This window comes from Camelina sativa, chromosome 17 (genome assembly GCF_000633955.1).
Source record: "Camelina sativa cultivar DH55 chromosome 17, Cs, whole genome shotgun sequence".
Taxonomy (NCBI): Eukaryota; Viridiplantae; Streptophyta; class Magnoliopsida; order Brassicales; family Brassicaceae; genus Camelina; species Camelina sativa.
The window spans coordinates 26606464-26623624 of record NC_025701.1 but is presented as its reverse complement, the minus strand read 5'-3'; the positions used below and the strand labels follow the sequence as shown (position 1 = coordinate 26623624).

Below are 17161 nucleotides of genomic sequence, written 5' to 3'. Positions count from 1 at the left end.
TTAATACAAAAACCCTAATTCCTCTTTGTTCTTGAGCAAAACCTAACTTGTTTCTCAAGAGATTTCATTTCTCCTTTTCTTGTCTACTTTGATCCAAGTTCTTTAAGAGATTGTTATTGAATTTGTTTCTCTCCTAAACAAATTCATTGTGAGAAACATCAGTTTCTACATATCTCTAAAGGAGTCCCTAAATTTGGATCGATGCCAGGGTAGAAGCTTCTCTTTGTGAAGAAGAGTTTCAAGGGAAATCTCCGTTGACTAGTAGATTAACCAAATCAATGCAAAACATCTCTAATGTGACTAGAGCCGATGTTGCTTTGATTTTATTATATAAGGTTTATATGTGTTTGATTGAAATGTTATCCTCTTCATAAAAAAATTATATATATGGGAACTATAAGAATGTTCATGTCCGAGTTTGTTGTTGTTTCAAGTTTCTATGTAAAATGTAGTTTGTTTCTAGTTTCTATGTAAATTGTAGTTTTTGTGTTATGTCTATCGAAATCTTAGGGATCAAATTCCATCGTCATGCAAAGCAAGAAGCTTTTCTATCTTTCTCGTCTCCCCTCCTTCTATTGTTTGGTTGCAAGGTCTCTGAGTTTTTATACATGTTTTTTGTTGTTGTTGTGTAGTATCATGGCATTCCATTTCTGCTGTAAATCCATGCCGATGTTCAACAACCTCTTTAATTTATCTGTTGACATGAGAGTAACACAAGGGAAAAGATTGGCAATTAATGCCATTTTTTTATCAAGAGTTGTCCAAATTTACAGACTGTTTTTAGTCATCAAGGTATGATCAATTTCCTTATTGAGATTATTTTTCTTGTTAGTGTTGCCCGTTAATTTTGTACATGTCAAATTGGTCTCTGGTTGCACAGTGCACAGAGTAACAAACATATGCGGAGATGAATGCGCTTGCATCCCTAAGAAGCAGAGGGATATTGTAAAGAAAGAGGAGGCATGCATTATGTTGTTTGTGGACAAGTCAAGCAAAGGTGCTAGAGATTTCAGAGTACGTTGGAACGTCTTGAAACTGTGAAGAGTTGTAACGTCTTGAAACTGTGAGAGTTGTACGTGTTGTTGATGTGGACAACGACAATAGAAGTATGTTCTTGCGAGCTCATCTGCTGACTCTCCCCAGACTATCATCAAAGAAAGTGAAACAACATCCAATGATCATCTGACCTTTTCTTCTTTACCTGTCTTTTTCCCGCTTTGATGTGGAAAATGTGTAAGTCAACATGAATATGATTGTGTCACCAAAATATCATGAATATATAAGAAGAATCTTGTCAAGCAGTGCACAGATCGATCGGCTTTGCAAAAGTATTTCTCCGACTAATCATGTAGTCAAAATGTGTAGTATATTGTAACCATTATTGTACGAAAGCAAATATTGAAAAATGGACAATCGGTGAAAACACTTGTTCATGTAAACAACGCGTTAGATAGTAATTAAGTACGCCAAGTTATTGAGTTTGAGTTTACTCTTTTCAAATTTCATTTAAACCCAAAACGAGTCAAATAGAAAAAAGATAGATACAACCTAAACGACCCATAAGATTATACGTACAAAGTAAAAAAGGTTACCCAAGGAAAGAATGATAGAGGGTTTCACAAAGGATGGATCCTAGCTAAATGTTAAACAAACAAAACGGGGATGAACTTTGAGCACAAAGTGAACCTGGAATTGGTTGTATGCGTTTTACTAGTTTTTTACTATAAGAAATTCTTGACAAAAAAAGGAAAAAAAAAATAATCAAACCGATTTTATATCATAGATTTATCGTACTAATATACGGAGAACAAAATTAGTAAAACGTACTATATACAGTTTGAAGACGCAGTGGTGAATTATTAACTACAGGGAAAAAAGTCTTTATGATTTCTATACAAGTAATCTCATCGATACTATAGACTATAGAGTAATCCTTGTGATATGATTTCTCCTGGCAGCAAGAGTCTGCCTTTTCTTTCCTTGGAAGCATTGACCGCACCAGCTTGAGAATTCCTTGTGATATGATTTCATCTCTCATAAAGAAAGAGAGCACCAGCAGAAGAAAATTGTGATTCAATTGTCATTTGAAATCCTGAAGCAAGCTTTAAGAGTGTTTACCTTTTGCACCAAAGAACCATGTTGACCTCATGACTAGATGTTGTTGCTCTGGCACCACGGTGTAGTACAGCCTGACCAAGTATATGAGATTAAATCAAACGGTGGGAAATGAATGTTTTACTTTTACCAATTAACCATTTACCGGCGGAATACTGGAATGTAGTAGACAAAGAGGAATGCTCCTGAAAAGGTCTCACATACCTCTCGCTTTGCATCTGTATTGGCATGTTTCTTGCAATCGTGTGCCTCTGAAATATAATTCCCCTCCCTCTCAACTTGTTTACTCAAGCAAACATTGAATGTTTTTTCTGGATCATCCACATGGAAACCTGCAGATATAAGAGATCCTTGAGAATATTTACGCTTGCTACTATGGTTTTCTCTACGCAGCTTAAGTATCACATTATACGTTTCCATCTCAGTAATGATCATACGGTCATGTTAAATTTTTTGCAGAAGTGTTGTAGCAAATTAATTAAATAAAATCAAGGGGTGGGGACTCACCTAAGTCAGCATCCCTATCTTCACCATATTCAACAACAAATCCATGGTGAGAGTCAAAATTTGATCCAGACACCTCAGGGAAGAATACTGCAAAACAACAGAGTGCAAGTAGTCAAGCGTTACTATACTTTGTATCTTTCTAATGCATTTAAGACATATATTTCCTTCCGAGATTACCAAGAGCCTTGTTGTCCTTGCTGATGACCTTTTGGTGCTTCTTCTTAGTCAACTTGAAAAAGAACTCCATGATCCTGTTCTCGAAGCCCTCCCCTGCGCAGATTCAAAACAACAAAAGGTTAGCAGTTAGCACCAACACCACAGTGCAGCAATCCAGGACACAGTCGATACCGTATATGGTGGTCATGGTGTTTGGTCTCACGGTCTCATGAACAGAACAGAGAGAGGTAAGAGAATGGGCAGAGAATAAGTTGGTTACTCCAAAATGTAATTCCCCTCCCACATAGACACCTGCAGATTCAAAAGAGATATAATTATACTAAATCACATTTATGTTTCCCATTGGAGAATTCACTCTGGCCAGACCACCTAAGCAAGAGGGCTCACCTAATCCACAGACGTATTTAGTCAGGCTGTTTCCACAGGCATCAATGTCCTTACCTCTGCCGCCTTGTCTCCTAGGCATAGATGGCTTGGTCTTGGCAGGCTTTGGAATTGGGTTTGGTAACCCAAAATCTTCTTCCATCCCTTTTCCGTCACCATCAGGGTCTTTCGATTTTTTGGGCCTTTCGGGTTAGGTGCTTTAGGAGGGAGTTTAGGACGAACTCGTTCCACATCCTCCATGGAGAGACAATACATGTGGAGAGATCTGAACAGTTTCCACCCTTTTTTACTCGGTGCTTTTGTTGTGTTTAGGGATAAGAGGGTAATATTGACCTTATTCTCATCAATGGTTCTTTCATTGCGGCCATTGAGTCTCCAAAGGGTGTAAGTGGGAGGAGGCTCGGTGAAAAACGAGAAGTCGCGGCTTCTTTTTTGCCCATGAAGGTCTGTGTTGAATACATCACCATTTTCCCAAAGTGCTTTTGTGAAAATGCTGGTGGTCTCAAGTTCATGAATGCCGACATCAATATTATCCGCTTTAAGAAGAATTTTTGTGCAACATAGTGTATCTCTCTGCTGTTTGTTGTTGTAGTTGACACTAACCGTTTTAATAAAATCTAATGATTCAAAATCTTAAATAAAAAACATCATAAGGTGACAAAAAAAAACAAAAAAAAAATCATCTCATCTACATGTAAAGAAATGCATAAATATTGTTCATTTCCATTGAAGTTACATGTTTGTCATATACCAATCAAGCTTTGATCAATATTTCAAATAATCGCTAAAAGTAAAAAGAATAAGAAATAATTGGATTTCCAGAAACTAATATGTAAACTTACCTACAAAAAATTTGGGATATGTGCACATTATGTACTATTATCAATTGATATTGCATTTGTATAACTATTCATTTTTTTTGTTAAAGTTGTATAACTATTCATGAATTGTACAAATGGCCCACATGTTTGGCGACAAAAAACAAAAAAAAATGGTACAAATGTCACATATATATTATCATGTTGTTTTTCCTAAAATTTTATGTATGGTTGAACTTGAAGATAATAATATAATTCAAATATCCTGTATTTTTTTTTTAAGAATTAATTTCTAGGCATGCTAATATACTAAAACTAATATATTTTTTGTATAAGAAACTTCAAAATATTTATTAATATATCATGTATTTAAGAAACTTCAAAATATTTATTACACATTGTCATCATAGATTAATTCTCCATTTTACTTTCTAGTATATATTCTCCATTTTAATTTATGTATTTTTTTGTTTTGTTTTGAATATCCCACACAAACTAATGTACTATAATTAACTTGTTTTATATAAAAAATTGTAAGAATCCCTCATTAAAAAGGAGTTTTCAAAAATACTCCTTTCCCTATGTCACTTTTCAAAAATACATTTTTTCTATGTATAAAATTACTAAATTTTAAGCTTTAAACTCCAAATAAATTCTAACCCCTCAAAACTATATCCTAAATATATAATAGATAACCCAAACCTTAAAAAAATCTAAAAATTAATTTAACATAATGTAATTGTGTAAAAGATAAAAAAAATATATTAAAAAAAATAGGTATTTTTGAAAAGGAGTGTCCAAAAAAGAGTATTTCTAACAAATTCTTTTAAAAAATCTACATACTTTTTTGAGATTTTAGCACCCACACCCACTTTTTCCAAAACTATTTACAATTACACCTACTTTCTACTACTCATATACTTTTTTAAGTTTTTTTACATATTAGCCCTCACTCCTTCTAATCCCTTCTATTCTCTCTCCTCTCTCTCTCCTCTCTCTCTCCTCTCTCTCTCTCAACATCAGATTTTATTAACAAAAAATCCAAAAACAAAATAAGAAAACAGTCACAATTTATTTTTTAAAAATCAGATATCTTATTTACCTTAAAAAACAATTATTACTTTTTTAGTTTCCAAAATATATCAAAACAAATAATATTTATGCTATAAAATCTTAATTACTCTACCGCAACTCTCATGATCTTAGTTAAAAGAATCTTAAAATAACTCTCAATTAAACAACTCATGAATTTGAATTTTATGTGTTCCACCATATATTTTCACAAAAAAATATTTTAAATTTATCAGTTTAAAGATAAAAGAAAGAGCACTTTCTTTCTATTCTACAAAACCAAAAAAAAAATCGAATTACACATTTAAGAAAATTTAAAATAAATAAAAAAACCAAAAAAAAAACAGAAATAACTGCCACTTAACGTCGCATAATTTAACATAATATATTAACGGGAAATTAACAACATATGTTAAGCTATCTGAAAATAATAAACAAGATACTAATTTTTGTAATTAAAATTTTTAAATTTAACTCCTACACCATGTGTACTATCTATTTATTTCTTTGCACAATAACAATATTATACCTGCAGAATATGAATGAATAAAACACCGGTGGTATCCATGCTACTATGTACACATGGTTATCATTTGTAGCGATCAAACTAAACTAAATGATATCCCATAATAACAATACTATACCTACAGAATATGAATGAACAAAACACCAATAATATCCATGCTACCATGTACACATGGTTATCATTTGTAGCGATCAAACTAAACTAAATGATATCCCACAATAACAATACTATACCTACAAAATATGAATGAACAAAATACCAATGGTATCCATGCTACCATGTACACATGGTTATCATTTGTAACGATCAAACTAAAATAAATGATATCCCACAATAACAATACTATGCCTACAGAATATGAATGAACAAAACACCAATAATATCCATGCTACCATGTACACATGGTTATCATTTGTAGCATCAAACTAAACTAAATGATATCATAGCAGAAGAAAGCATGTGCTCATGTCCAACAAACATATGTCAACAAATTAAGTTTAATGTTCATGTGGTCAAAGTTAAGTGGATGGGCTTGGATGGAAATCATGAATCTTAAAGTATGAATATACTTTGTTATTGCCGCACATTCCGAACTGGTGGTGGAAAAGAGTCTAACCTTGGAAAATTTTACTTTGTTTTGAATGAATCCATGGAGACCTATCCATAATTTATTTATCCACTAAACTTTAAACTTTGTTTATTTTTCTTTCTTTTCTTTTCAAGTTAAGGTCCGTAACTAATCATCATAAGCTCTTTTTTTATGTTCTTTGAGTTTTGGGTAACACATGAACTTTGCAAAGAGATCATAACATAACATAATACTGCAATTGATTAACCACTTATCATTGAACATTTGTTCAATGACAAATGGATACTGTATAATCTAAAAATTCATAATAAATATAGCAATATGTATTTTAAAATATAGAAAATATATAATCATAACATATTATATATAAATAAATAGATAATTTGTTTTATGATAATCATTTAAAGTGTTAACAACAATAAAAAGAAAACAAATAAGAAAAAAAGAGAGAAAAGAAGGAGAGAAAGAGGAGAGGGGCATTTTGGCCATTAAAAATGACACCTAAGCCAAAAAACTTGAAAAAGTATAGCAATAGCAGAAAGTAGGTGAAAGTGAAAGAAGATGGATGCAAAGTAGGTGTGGGTGCAAATCTCCCTATTTTTTTCTTAATGAACCAAAACGAGACCAAATATTGGAAATCTCTTATTTACAATATACTAAAAACTAGTAATTTATATACAAAATATATAGTCAATGCCATCATAGACTAATTCCCAAATATTCTCAAATATATAGGCTATAAATGGAATCAGTTTCTAAATTGGTTTTATATGTGAGAATATTAACCACGGATCCATATTTTTTATCGTAGAATATAGAAAGATATATATATGTGTGACATGTGAATCACAATCCTTTCGATTGTTCAGTTTAATACAAAGTTGTTCCAAAAGAATTTGAAAGTATCTTAAATATCAGTCTCTGTCTATTTAGCTCATATACTTTAGAGATAATCATTAACCTGTTCAGTCTTCTACTTGCAGCTGCTAATTTGAAGGTACTGCAAAGTTCTATTAGTAATCTCTCCTAAGTCCTAAGCAAAATAAAGTACAAATTACAGCCTGGTTCCACCTTGTTCTGCACAAGTACATAGAAGAAAGATGAGAAAATAGTTTTGATTAATTTCTTTGTTTACCACCTAAATGGAAACAGACCTTAAACACATACTAGCTGTAGTATTCTTATACATAAAACGACACAGTATTTTAAAGCTAGAGCCTCAACAAAGCTAGAGTTTTTCTTCTTCCTCTGATGATTTGTCTTTAAACAAGGTCAATCTCCAACAAACCGGGTTTTCTTAATATTACTTACCACACAAGAAAGACCTTTACACTCAACCGTTTCAATAAAATCTTATTATAATCATATATCCCCCCCCCCCCCACTTAAGTTACANATCGTTAGGGCTTGTATTTTCCAGTGGTGTTTGCTTAAGTTGATCTTTCTTTACAGTTCTTATCGCAACAGAATTACACCAATGATTTATTTATACATAAAACGACACGGTATTTTAAGTAGGCGTGAGAGCCTCTGCAGAGCTATAGAGTTTTTTTCCTTCGTGTGATGCTTTGTTTTTAAACCAAAAAAACCTGTTTTGTTAATCATAGTTAACACACAAGAAAGACCTTTACACTCAACCCTTTCAATAAAATCTTATTATAATCATATATTCCCATTAAGTTACATTCACATTGCCATCTAACTAAAAAAAAAGATAACGAAAGAAAAGATTAGATGAATTGGATGTTGCACTTTGATGAAACTCTGGGGAGAGCCAGCAGATTAGCTCGAAAGAACTCATTGTTCTGCTTCCTCTCTCTCTGCGCTTCGAAAGCTGGTAGCTCAGGCAGCAGTTTATGCAATTTGGAAACAGAGAAACAACATCCTTCATAATTCTCAAGCCATTCCTCCGTTTACCATCTTCAAATCAATTGACCGAGAAATCATTAACACCACCATTGCCAAAGGCCATAAGAAGAGCTTCAAGAAGTTTTTCACTCTCTGGGTCCGTTGACTCGTGTCTAGGTTTATCTGGCTATTAATTGAGTTATTGTTGCTTCCTTGTTTTTTGAGCTTTTTTGCCAAGGGACCAATATATTGGTAATCCCCTATGTAAATCCAAACTTTTCATTTTAATGATATTTACTCGCTTAGCAAAAAAAAAAAAAAAAAGAACTCATTGTTGTTGTACTTGTCCCCGTCAACACCAACTTTCACAGTTTCAAGACATTTCAACTTCCCCAAGAAATGTCTCATCTGTTTCAGCTCTTGAAAAGAACCTTTATACTCTGAAATCTCTAGCACTTTCACTTGACATGTCCATAAACAACTTAACTCCTCCTCCTCCTTCACAATCTTCCTCTTCTTGTTGTGCTTCCTATTATGCTTCTTAGGGATGCAAGCGCATGCATCTCCACATTTGTTTGTTACTCTGTGCACAAGACCCTAAAACCAGAGACGAGAGACCAATTTGACATGTATAAACTAACAACTAACGAGAGGCAACAGTACTAACAAGAAAAAGAATCTCAATAAGGAAATTGATAATACCTTGATGACTAAAGTTTGTAGATTTGGACAACTCTTGATCAAAAGTGGCATTACTTGCCAACCTTTCTCCATGTTACTCTCAATAGATAATTTAAGGAGGTTGTTGAAGACCGGCATGGATTTACAGCAGAAATGAAACACCTGATCACAACCCAAAAAAAATATATATATATATAGGTGAGAGACATTGCTGCCTGCGAAAATTAAAAACAAATCCAAGGACGTAGCAAAAACTGACCTCAAGGGATTCAGGAGACAAGTGAAGAGTCGAAATGTTGCTTATACCCGCAACCAGATTTGTAACATCACCATATATGGGTTCATATTCATCAAAGAGATCATCGTCATCATCACAATAAAAAGAAAAACCATCATCGTCCTCGTCATGATTGTCAGTTGACTCCCATAACTTCAGACTCAGCCTGGCTTCGACAAGCAAATCGAAATCAACAAACTCATACTGTTTGGAGACATAACTAGAATAGTCAAGGTAGACAAGACGTGAAGCTTTAAAAAAGACAGTACTGTGATACTCCTTAGCATCGGGAAGATTGACAAAAACCACAAGTCGCTTGATGGTGGGACTTTCCACGAACACACCGCAACATGGCAGGTACCAGTGATCAGCATCAGTTATGAATAAATCTTCCAGCACAGGGCAGGCATCAAGGAGCCGACAATAGTTGGGACAATCAAGCCCTAACACTGATAAGAGAGAAAGCGATTTGAGGGCAGGGAAAAACACACGCTCAACGTCAAGAGAACATTCACCAGATAGTGTGAGCTTAACAAGTGTCTTGCTCGTTAACAACTTTGTCTCTATATCAAAACCAAAATAGCGGTGGGTGGCGTGCAAGTGTAGTTCCAAGAAACCACGTTCCATTGCTGTCCAAAACCAACGTTGGTATGCATCGTTAAGGCGAGGTCGAGGTACATGACGCAGAGATAATTTCTTTATGTGCGAATTGCTTAACAGAGCTAGTGTCTTGTCTACGAAATCACAGAAGCGATCTGAACCACTTGTTGCTTCTTCCTCGTTGGGGTAAACAACCATCGAATCATCAAAACAAAGGTTGTCTACAAGACCCAAAAGATTCTTCCACCTCTTGGACAGGACCGATGTGGAAGCAGCAGCTTTTGTCGGAAGCAAAGACAAGATTTTGCCAAGAATCTCATCTGGCAAACTGCTGATTAGATCACTACGAGAACTCATAGCCATAGATTAGGGATTTTAATTTATACCTAATACACAATAAGACAACTCGATTAGGATCACAAGCCTTCGAATCTTAACCTAGAATATCAAAGACAGATCCTTTAAATCGAAGAGAAACAAACAAAAAAAGACAAAAAAAAAAAAAAAAAAAAAAAAAGAAAACTGAAAATTAGTGGAACGGTNCCATTTTCATGGCATTAATTGTTCCAGTGGGATCCCGCCTCCTGCAATACACAGGAAATCATGATATCACCAAGACCATTTGGAATGCAAGTTTTGATGATTGCCATAACCACAATACAGGTATGTCACTAGACCTCTCACTTAACTCTGGGTTGGGAGAAAAGCATTCATGTGATGATAGCATCAGAACATAGCATATGTAACTTAACGTTCATGTGATGATAACATCAGCACATTTCAGAAACAATTTGTAACGAACTTTCATGATATTATTATGATAGTGTGCTATAATCGTATGTATGTTACTTTCACATTGATATCAAACTGAGAAAGATAAGGAAAGAAAGGTCAAATGAATTGGATGTTGCACTCTGATGACTGTCTGGGGAGAGTCAGTAGATTAGTTCTCAAGAACTCATTGTTGTTGTCCACACCAACACCAACATTCACAGTTTCAAGACATTCCAACTTGCTCAAGAAATGTCTCATCTGTATCAGCTCTTTAAAAGAACCTCCATACTCTGAAACCTCTAGTACCTTCACATGGCATGTCCATAAACAAGACAATTTCTCAACCTCCTCCTTCACAATCTTCCTCTTCTTATTGTTCTTCATCTTATGCTTCTTCGGGATGCAAGAGCATGCATCTCCGCATCTATTTGTTACTCTGTGCACAAGGCCCTGAAACGAGAGACGAATCTGACAATGTTTAATGGGCAATAATGGTATACTAACAACAAAAAAAAGAATATTAATAAGGAAATGAACGATACCAACCTTGAAGACTAATGTGTTTAGAATCGGACAACTCTTGAGGAGAAGTGGCATTACTTGCCAACCTTTATCCTTGTTACTCTCAATAGATAAAGTAAGGAGTTTGTTGAACATGGGCATAGATTCACAACAGAAATGAAACGCCTGAATTTAATTTATATATATGATCATCATCAGTAGACAGATCCTACCTATACAAACCAAAACAGAATCAAATAGCAAAGAGAAGAAGAAGAACTGACCTCAAGGGAATCGGGAGACAAGTGAAAGGTCGTAATGTTGCTTATACCGGCAACTAGGTTTGTCACATCACCAAATATAGCCTCCTCTGATTCGTAGCCATAATAGAAACCATAAAAGTCATCAACCCCTTCTTCATCATCATCAGAGTAATCATAATCGATAGTTGACTCCCATAACCGGAGACTCAGCCGAACTTCGACAAGCGAACCCAAATCAGTTAACTGATAATATTCGCAGACATAATTAGAATAGTCAAGGTACATTAGACTCGGTGCTTCAAAATAAGTTACTTCGTGATCATATTTAGAACCCGGAAGATTGACAGAAACGACAAGTCGCTTGATGGATGCGCTATCCACACCCGTACCGCAACATGGTGAATCGGAAGGACCATCTTCGGTTATGAAGAGTTCTTCCAGGACAGGGCAGCCATCTATGAGCCGGCAGTAGTTGGGATGATCAATCCCTGAAGCTAATAAGAGAGAGAGTGACTTGAGCACTGGGAAAAACACACGCTCGGCTTCAAGGGAACAATGACCGGATAGTGTGAGCTTAACGAGTGTGTTACTCGTCAACAACTTAGTTTCGATCTCAATATATGACCATGGGGTGGCGTGCAAGTGTATTTCCAATAAACCGAGTTCCATTGCAGTCAAGATCCAACGGTTCACACAACGATCGTAGTCATCATATCTAAGACAAAGAGAGAACTTCTTCATGCGAGGAGAATTGCTTAACAGAGCCAGTACCTTGTCTACGAACTCAGAGAAGCCATGTGAACCACTTAAAGCTTCTTCTTCGTTGGGATACACAACCATCGAATCATCAAAGCAAAGGTTGTCTACAAGACCCAGAAGATTCCTCCACGTCTCGGACAGAACCGATGTAGAAGCAGCCTCTTTCGTCGGAAGCAAAGACAAGATTTTGCCTAGTATCTCATCTGGCAAATTGCTTATCGAGTCTCTAGAATATGTAGAACTCATCATAACTTAGGGATTTTAATTATAACTCCTACTACTACATACTAAAACAACTCGATTGGGGTTGGGATCGGAACAACAAGCTCCTCCTCCGATTTGAATTGAATGTTTTGCAATCAAACAAACAAACAAACAACAGAAACCCAGTTTCAAAGATGGATCCTTTCAAATCGGAAGGCAGAGGAATCTTTCAGCAAGAGAAAGTTTTAGGAACTTACGACGGCAGAGGAGGAGACGAGGAAGATCGAAAAGCTTACAATGTAAGGAGGAATTTGGGAGAGAGAGAGAGAGAACCCAAAGCGTTTTTATAATACCAAAAAAAAATATATATAAATTTTGTCGTTTCTCGAAAGAGGAAACTTTCCAAGAGAGCCAGAATGACCAATAGAGATTTCTTGTAGAGACTTGAGTGTTGAGTCTATGATGTAATTAATGAGAATCGTTGAATGTATCAGCCTAGTTTCACAAAGAGAAACCAAAATCAGAGATTCAAAAAAGAAACATTAGCCACAAAATACAAGTCACTTTCAATAGAGATTGTAACTCACACGAAGAAACTAAAAGGCATGTCATCACTTCTTGTCAACTACAAGGGTCTAAACTGTAAGCTACAACCAAAAAAAAAAAGCAGACTTACATCAAGAAAAGAAGCATATTTACGTCTACAAAACATATCAATTTTTGAAGGTTCCTGAACAAGTATACCAAATCAATCACGTTTCAACATTTTACAAATCCTACGATTTACGAATCCTCAATTGAATAACACTAAGTTTAAACACGAGCCTAAGCTTCGACTCTCTAGTAAATCACTAATTACTAAACTCAAACAATCTCATTCATATCTAATCAAATTCACCTAAACTTGTTGATCATACTCCGCAGAATTACAATATATTCAACAAAAATATCACAGATATATATATAATACAAAAAAAAAAATTGAATTATATATTATATAAAAGTTGAATAAATTGACTTACGCCTTTGGAGTATCTGCTCCCGTATTCATGAACACTTTTATAAACATCTGGATATAGAGCTCCCAGCTGCCAAGAGTAAAGACCAAAAGGATTTTTTAGTAAATCAAATTACAACCCTAGATACACAAGGTCCCTCACAAATCCAAATAAAATAAAAAGAAATGCGGACTAGTAAAATGGAAAACTCACCTGTTTGAATAGCTCTATTGGTCTGGATAAAGCAGGAGTTCCACTCAGAAGGATCGCATATTGATCGTTCTGAAACATATGCATGAGTATGAATTTTAATAGAATATAACTAACTACGAGAAATATTACTCAATAATAATGTAACAATCTACACCAAAAAGAAACTGATAATTTAAAACTAGCTTGGTAGGCAAAACAATAAGAGAATGATATATTGATATATCGATAAAACCTTTATGACTGGAAGGCAAGCACTAGTCCTATTTGCTTGAGCGTTTTTAAAAAAATGTGATTCGTCTGCGATAACGACCTGCAAAGAAGGACTGTACATTGTAAAAACTCAAATAATTGTGACAAACACTAAAAGCCTTATATGCAAGCTTCTGAACGCAAATTATAAATGCCTCTTTCCTCTCCATTCCTTAACTTAGCTCCTCCTCTTAAAAACATCTGTGCGAAGCAATGTCTAGTTACCTTAAAGTCCAGCGCCATTAGAAGTTTGTCCAGCTTAGAGACCACATCATAGGAAAAAATGTTAAAGACACCATCAAGATGGATTGTGCCCTTTGTATTTGAGGAAACTATAGTAAATCCCCACTTGTTTGATCCACCTGGTTGCGGTAAAAGTACCTACTAAAAGGATAACTTAGATTAGAGAGAAAATATAGAATGGGTATACTTAAGCTACAAGCGTTATACAAGCACTAAACTACATACAACTATGTCTGACGGAGGTACATGCAGCCATTGGTGAATCATCTGCAAGAAAGTAACATAATGAATCATCTCAAGTGACATAAAGAACGTCCAAGAAAATTCAAATATCATAAGCATACTGTTGCCCAATGTAAACGTAATGAAGATGGTGCAATAATCAGAACTGGCCAAGATTCCAGAACGCATGTTGAAACAGCAATTGCCTGCACAGACAATGGGCATGCGAATAAGATTGGTGTCAAAAAACAAATATTACAAGCAGTTCTCCAGAAATAGTTTCTCGCTGGTTTGCAAGGGGCTATAAAGAAACAAAAAGATATACAGAGGCCTATAAGCAGGAACTACTCGCCTGTAAAGTCTTTCCAAGACCCATTTCATCTGCTAGGAGCACACGTCCTCCGTGCTGTAGCCAAAAGCCAAAAGGCTGTTCATTTGGTAATAAAGAAGAATCACAAGTACTACATATCACTGACATACACATACTTTATGCCTTCACGCTGAAATGGAAGAAGCTTTGGCTCAATATGGCTTGGTATCTTTTCATAAAGATCTAGGGAGATTAGAAGAAGAAGAAGAAGAAAGCAAGAGAAAGTTAGACATGAAAATCCAATAAAAAGGGGTCCAACGAATGAACATATATTAAAGAATCACATTAGTGTCTGATGTAATAAACATTGTGCCTGACTTACGCTGTAGATCTGGAACTCTTGAGGCAGAGGCTACTGGACATTGCACAAGAGGATCTAAGTTCTCTATCTGATAATTAAAAGGAAAAATTAGATAGCAATGATGCTTGATCTCTAGATCAAATTCAAGAGGATCTAAGTTCTCTATCCCTAATTGATGCTTGATCTCTAGATCAAACTTTCTGAACCATTATAAAGAACCAAGGTGCCTTACCTCGACTTTAACGCTGGAAACATGTTGCAAAATATTTTCTGCTGATGACAATGAAGAAAGGGGAAAGGTCCATAACCTGGAGTTCCACAAGAGAATAAACAATGCATTATACCAAGGCTTATTTCTCAGTTTTGTTAACAGATCACAACAAAACACATAAGATATACAAAAGACACAAAGAAACAAATCACACAAATGACTCATGCATATGAAAGAGTATAAAAAAGACAAACCTTTCTTTAGCATTCCAAATAGCCTAAGGAATTTTACGCACACAGCATCCACCACAACCTAGAGAAAAACAAAGACCTAGTAAGTGTCAAACACAAAACTACTTTAGCATATTTCCACACAAAGACTTCTGACTTGTGATGATAACTTACCTGGTTATAGGGGAACTTAGCAGCAAGATCTCCACTATAATGAAGCAAAATTTTGACAGAAACTTTTTGCTCCTTTGGCTTAAAGCTCTCATCTTTTGGCCTAGAGACTAGCCTCGCAGTTAATACAGTAAACGTGAACAAACCCATATGCAGAGAGATAACATAAGATAAAATGGTACTGGAATAAAAAATAAACTGACCAGGGTTTGGTTTTAGGGGCGAGAGTTGAAGGTAAGACTCTGGTTCCTTGAGACGAAGCATGAACCTAAGCGTAAGAAACACACACATAAGGGACTGATTAGAAGCAAAATTGAACATTACAAACACTCGTAGCCATACGAAATTGCCCTAATTACCGCACCAAACAAGAAAAACAAAAAAACCCAAATTTAGGTTAAAACCTCGTTACTGGTTAGGAGTTGGCAAGGAAGAAGAAGAAGATAAATTGCGTTTCTGGTTGATCATCCGAAGAGCATCTTTTTCGACAGCATCCATCTCTTCCACGGTCAAACCCCAGTCATCATCCATTTTGGATCTCTTCTTCTTCTTTCGAATGTGATGTGACCCTCTTCAATGGCGGAATCACTTTTGATAAACTTGGTTTCCCTCGTCTCGTCCCTCTCTCTTCGACTTCGTCTTTTCAAAGTTTCACATACCCAAACGTCACCGTTTCAGAGCTTTATGATGGAGAAGGGCAAACAGATGCAGGACAAATCCGGTTTTTATCTCGGTTCGATTCAAATAAATCGGTTTAGGAACTGAATACGGTTTCGGTTCTCTTTTTAGAAGGAAAATTTGTGGTTTTGTATTTCATTTTAGGTTCGGTTTGATTTTCAAACTGTTGGTTTTTTACGATTTTCTCAAACCGGATTTGAGCACCCCCTACTAATTACAACAAGTTCCTAGATTTTTATCCCACCAAAACTGCTTATAACACTCAGTACCAGAGAGAGGCTTATTCATAATTCATCTCTGTCTTATTATGTTCATTGTCTTGCCAAATTATTTGATCATCTTTCACTATGCTTGTTTCTTATATTGTTACAAAAGGCTCAAAATTTGTGGTGGTGTGTCTACAAATCAAGAAAGGAAATAGGAAAACAGTCTCAGAACAACAAACCAAGAAAGAAGACAATACAAAACATTCGTTTAGCATCAAGCATCCAAAAAACTGTATGATTCTTATCCATACAGAAGAATGAGTCGCTACATTGTATTAAACTGAACAAGGGAAAGGATTCACATGTCACACATATCTTTCTACATTTTACAATCTATAAATGGGATCTCGTGGAAAAAATCAAATGAATACCATGTATAGCTAAGTTGGTGCAAGGTTGCACAAATCCCCCACCTGCAAAGTTTACGGAGAGACAAATAAACATGTTGGTGAGAGTGAGCCGTACCCTGCAAAGAATAACAAACAGACTAATCAGTGTGTACAAACAGACTTAAAAGAAGAACAAACAATTGGATTTGCAAAAATTAGTATGTGAACTAATCCACAATTGATAAATTTGGTATATGTGCATACTATGTACTATAGTGGATATTATATTTGTATAGTTATTAATGAAATGTAAGTAGTTAAGTCACATATGTTAATCCGACTTGAAGCACTGCATTGGAAAAAGATCTACGATCCATCAAGATATGTAAACAAGATTAAATTAAGGGGATGTTATTGGATGAAAAATTTTAATGAATTTTAATCACTAGTAAATTTTAAAATTCAATAGTTTTCTAATGCATTTAAAGTGGATTTGAAAACACTACTAATGGATTTGAAAGTCATTACTTATAGATTTTATTATTTTTGAAGTAAAATAAAAATAAAATAAACTACTCATAATTAT

The 17161-nt window shown here is 35.0% G+C and overlaps 2 protein-coding genes and 1 pseudogene across 3 annotated transcripts; all 3 read right to left on the bottom strand.

Annotated features, from left to right (window-relative positions):
- Positions 7901–9956, bottom strand: LOC104758081 (F-box/LRR-repeat protein At1g48400-like). Of its 2 annotated transcripts, XM_019239354.1 has the most exons (5): positions 9294–9620; positions 8976–9191; positions 8738–8878; positions 8379–8632; positions 7901–7999 (listed from the first exon to the last, which is right to left on the bottom strand). In XM_019239354.1, exons 1-5 carry the CDS (start codon positions 9618–9620, stop codon positions 7918–7920), a joined length of 1020 nt encoding a protein of 339 aa, XP_019094899.1. In that variant the 3' UTR covers positions 7901–7917. The 2 variants fall into 2 exon arrangements, with proteins under 2 accessions (XP_019094899.1, XP_010479194.1); XM_010480892.1 differs by having other exon boundaries at positions 8976–9956.
- On the bottom strand, positions 10390–12305 carry LOC104758079 (F-box/LRR-repeat protein At1g48400-like). Its single transcript, XM_010480891.2, has 3 exons — positions 11153–12305; positions 10914–11054; positions 10390–10817 (listed from the first exon to the last, which is right to left on the bottom strand). The coding sequence occupies exons 1-3, from the start codon at positions 12137–12139 to the stop codon at positions 10485–10487; spliced, it is 1461 nt and encodes a 486-aa protein (XP_010479193.1). The 5' UTR covers positions 12140–12305; the 3' UTR covers positions 10390–10484.
- Positions 12424–15951, bottom strand: LOC104758080 (annotated as a pseudogene).

Bases quoted from the DNA above. Each gene is read 5' to 3' on its own strand.
- LOC104758081 (XM_010480892.1), bottom strand. From the start codon at position 9,956: ATGGCTATGAGTTCTCGTAGTGATCTAATCAGCAGTTTGCCAGATGAG. The intron at 8,633-8,737 runs GTATTATCAATT...CTCTGGTTTTAG, and splicing joins TACAAACTTTAGTCATCAAG to GGTCTTGTGCACAGAGTAAC. The intron at 8,000-8,378 runs GTACAACAACAA...GCAGAGAGAGAG, and splicing joins GTTGGTGTTGACGGGGACAA to GAAGCAGAACAATGAGTTCT.
- LOC104758079 (XM_010480891.2), bottom strand. From the start codon at position 12,139: ATGATGAGTTCTACATATTCTAGAGACTCGATAAGCAATTTGCCAGAT. The intron at 11,055-11,152 runs GTCAGTTCTTCT...AATTAAATTCAG, and splicing joins TGTCTCCCGATTCCCTTGAG to GCGTTTCATTTCTGTTGTGA. The intron at 10,818-10,913 runs GTTGGTATCGTT...CTCTCGTTTCAG, and splicing joins TAAACACATTAGTCTTCAAG to GGCCTTGTGCACAGAGTAAC.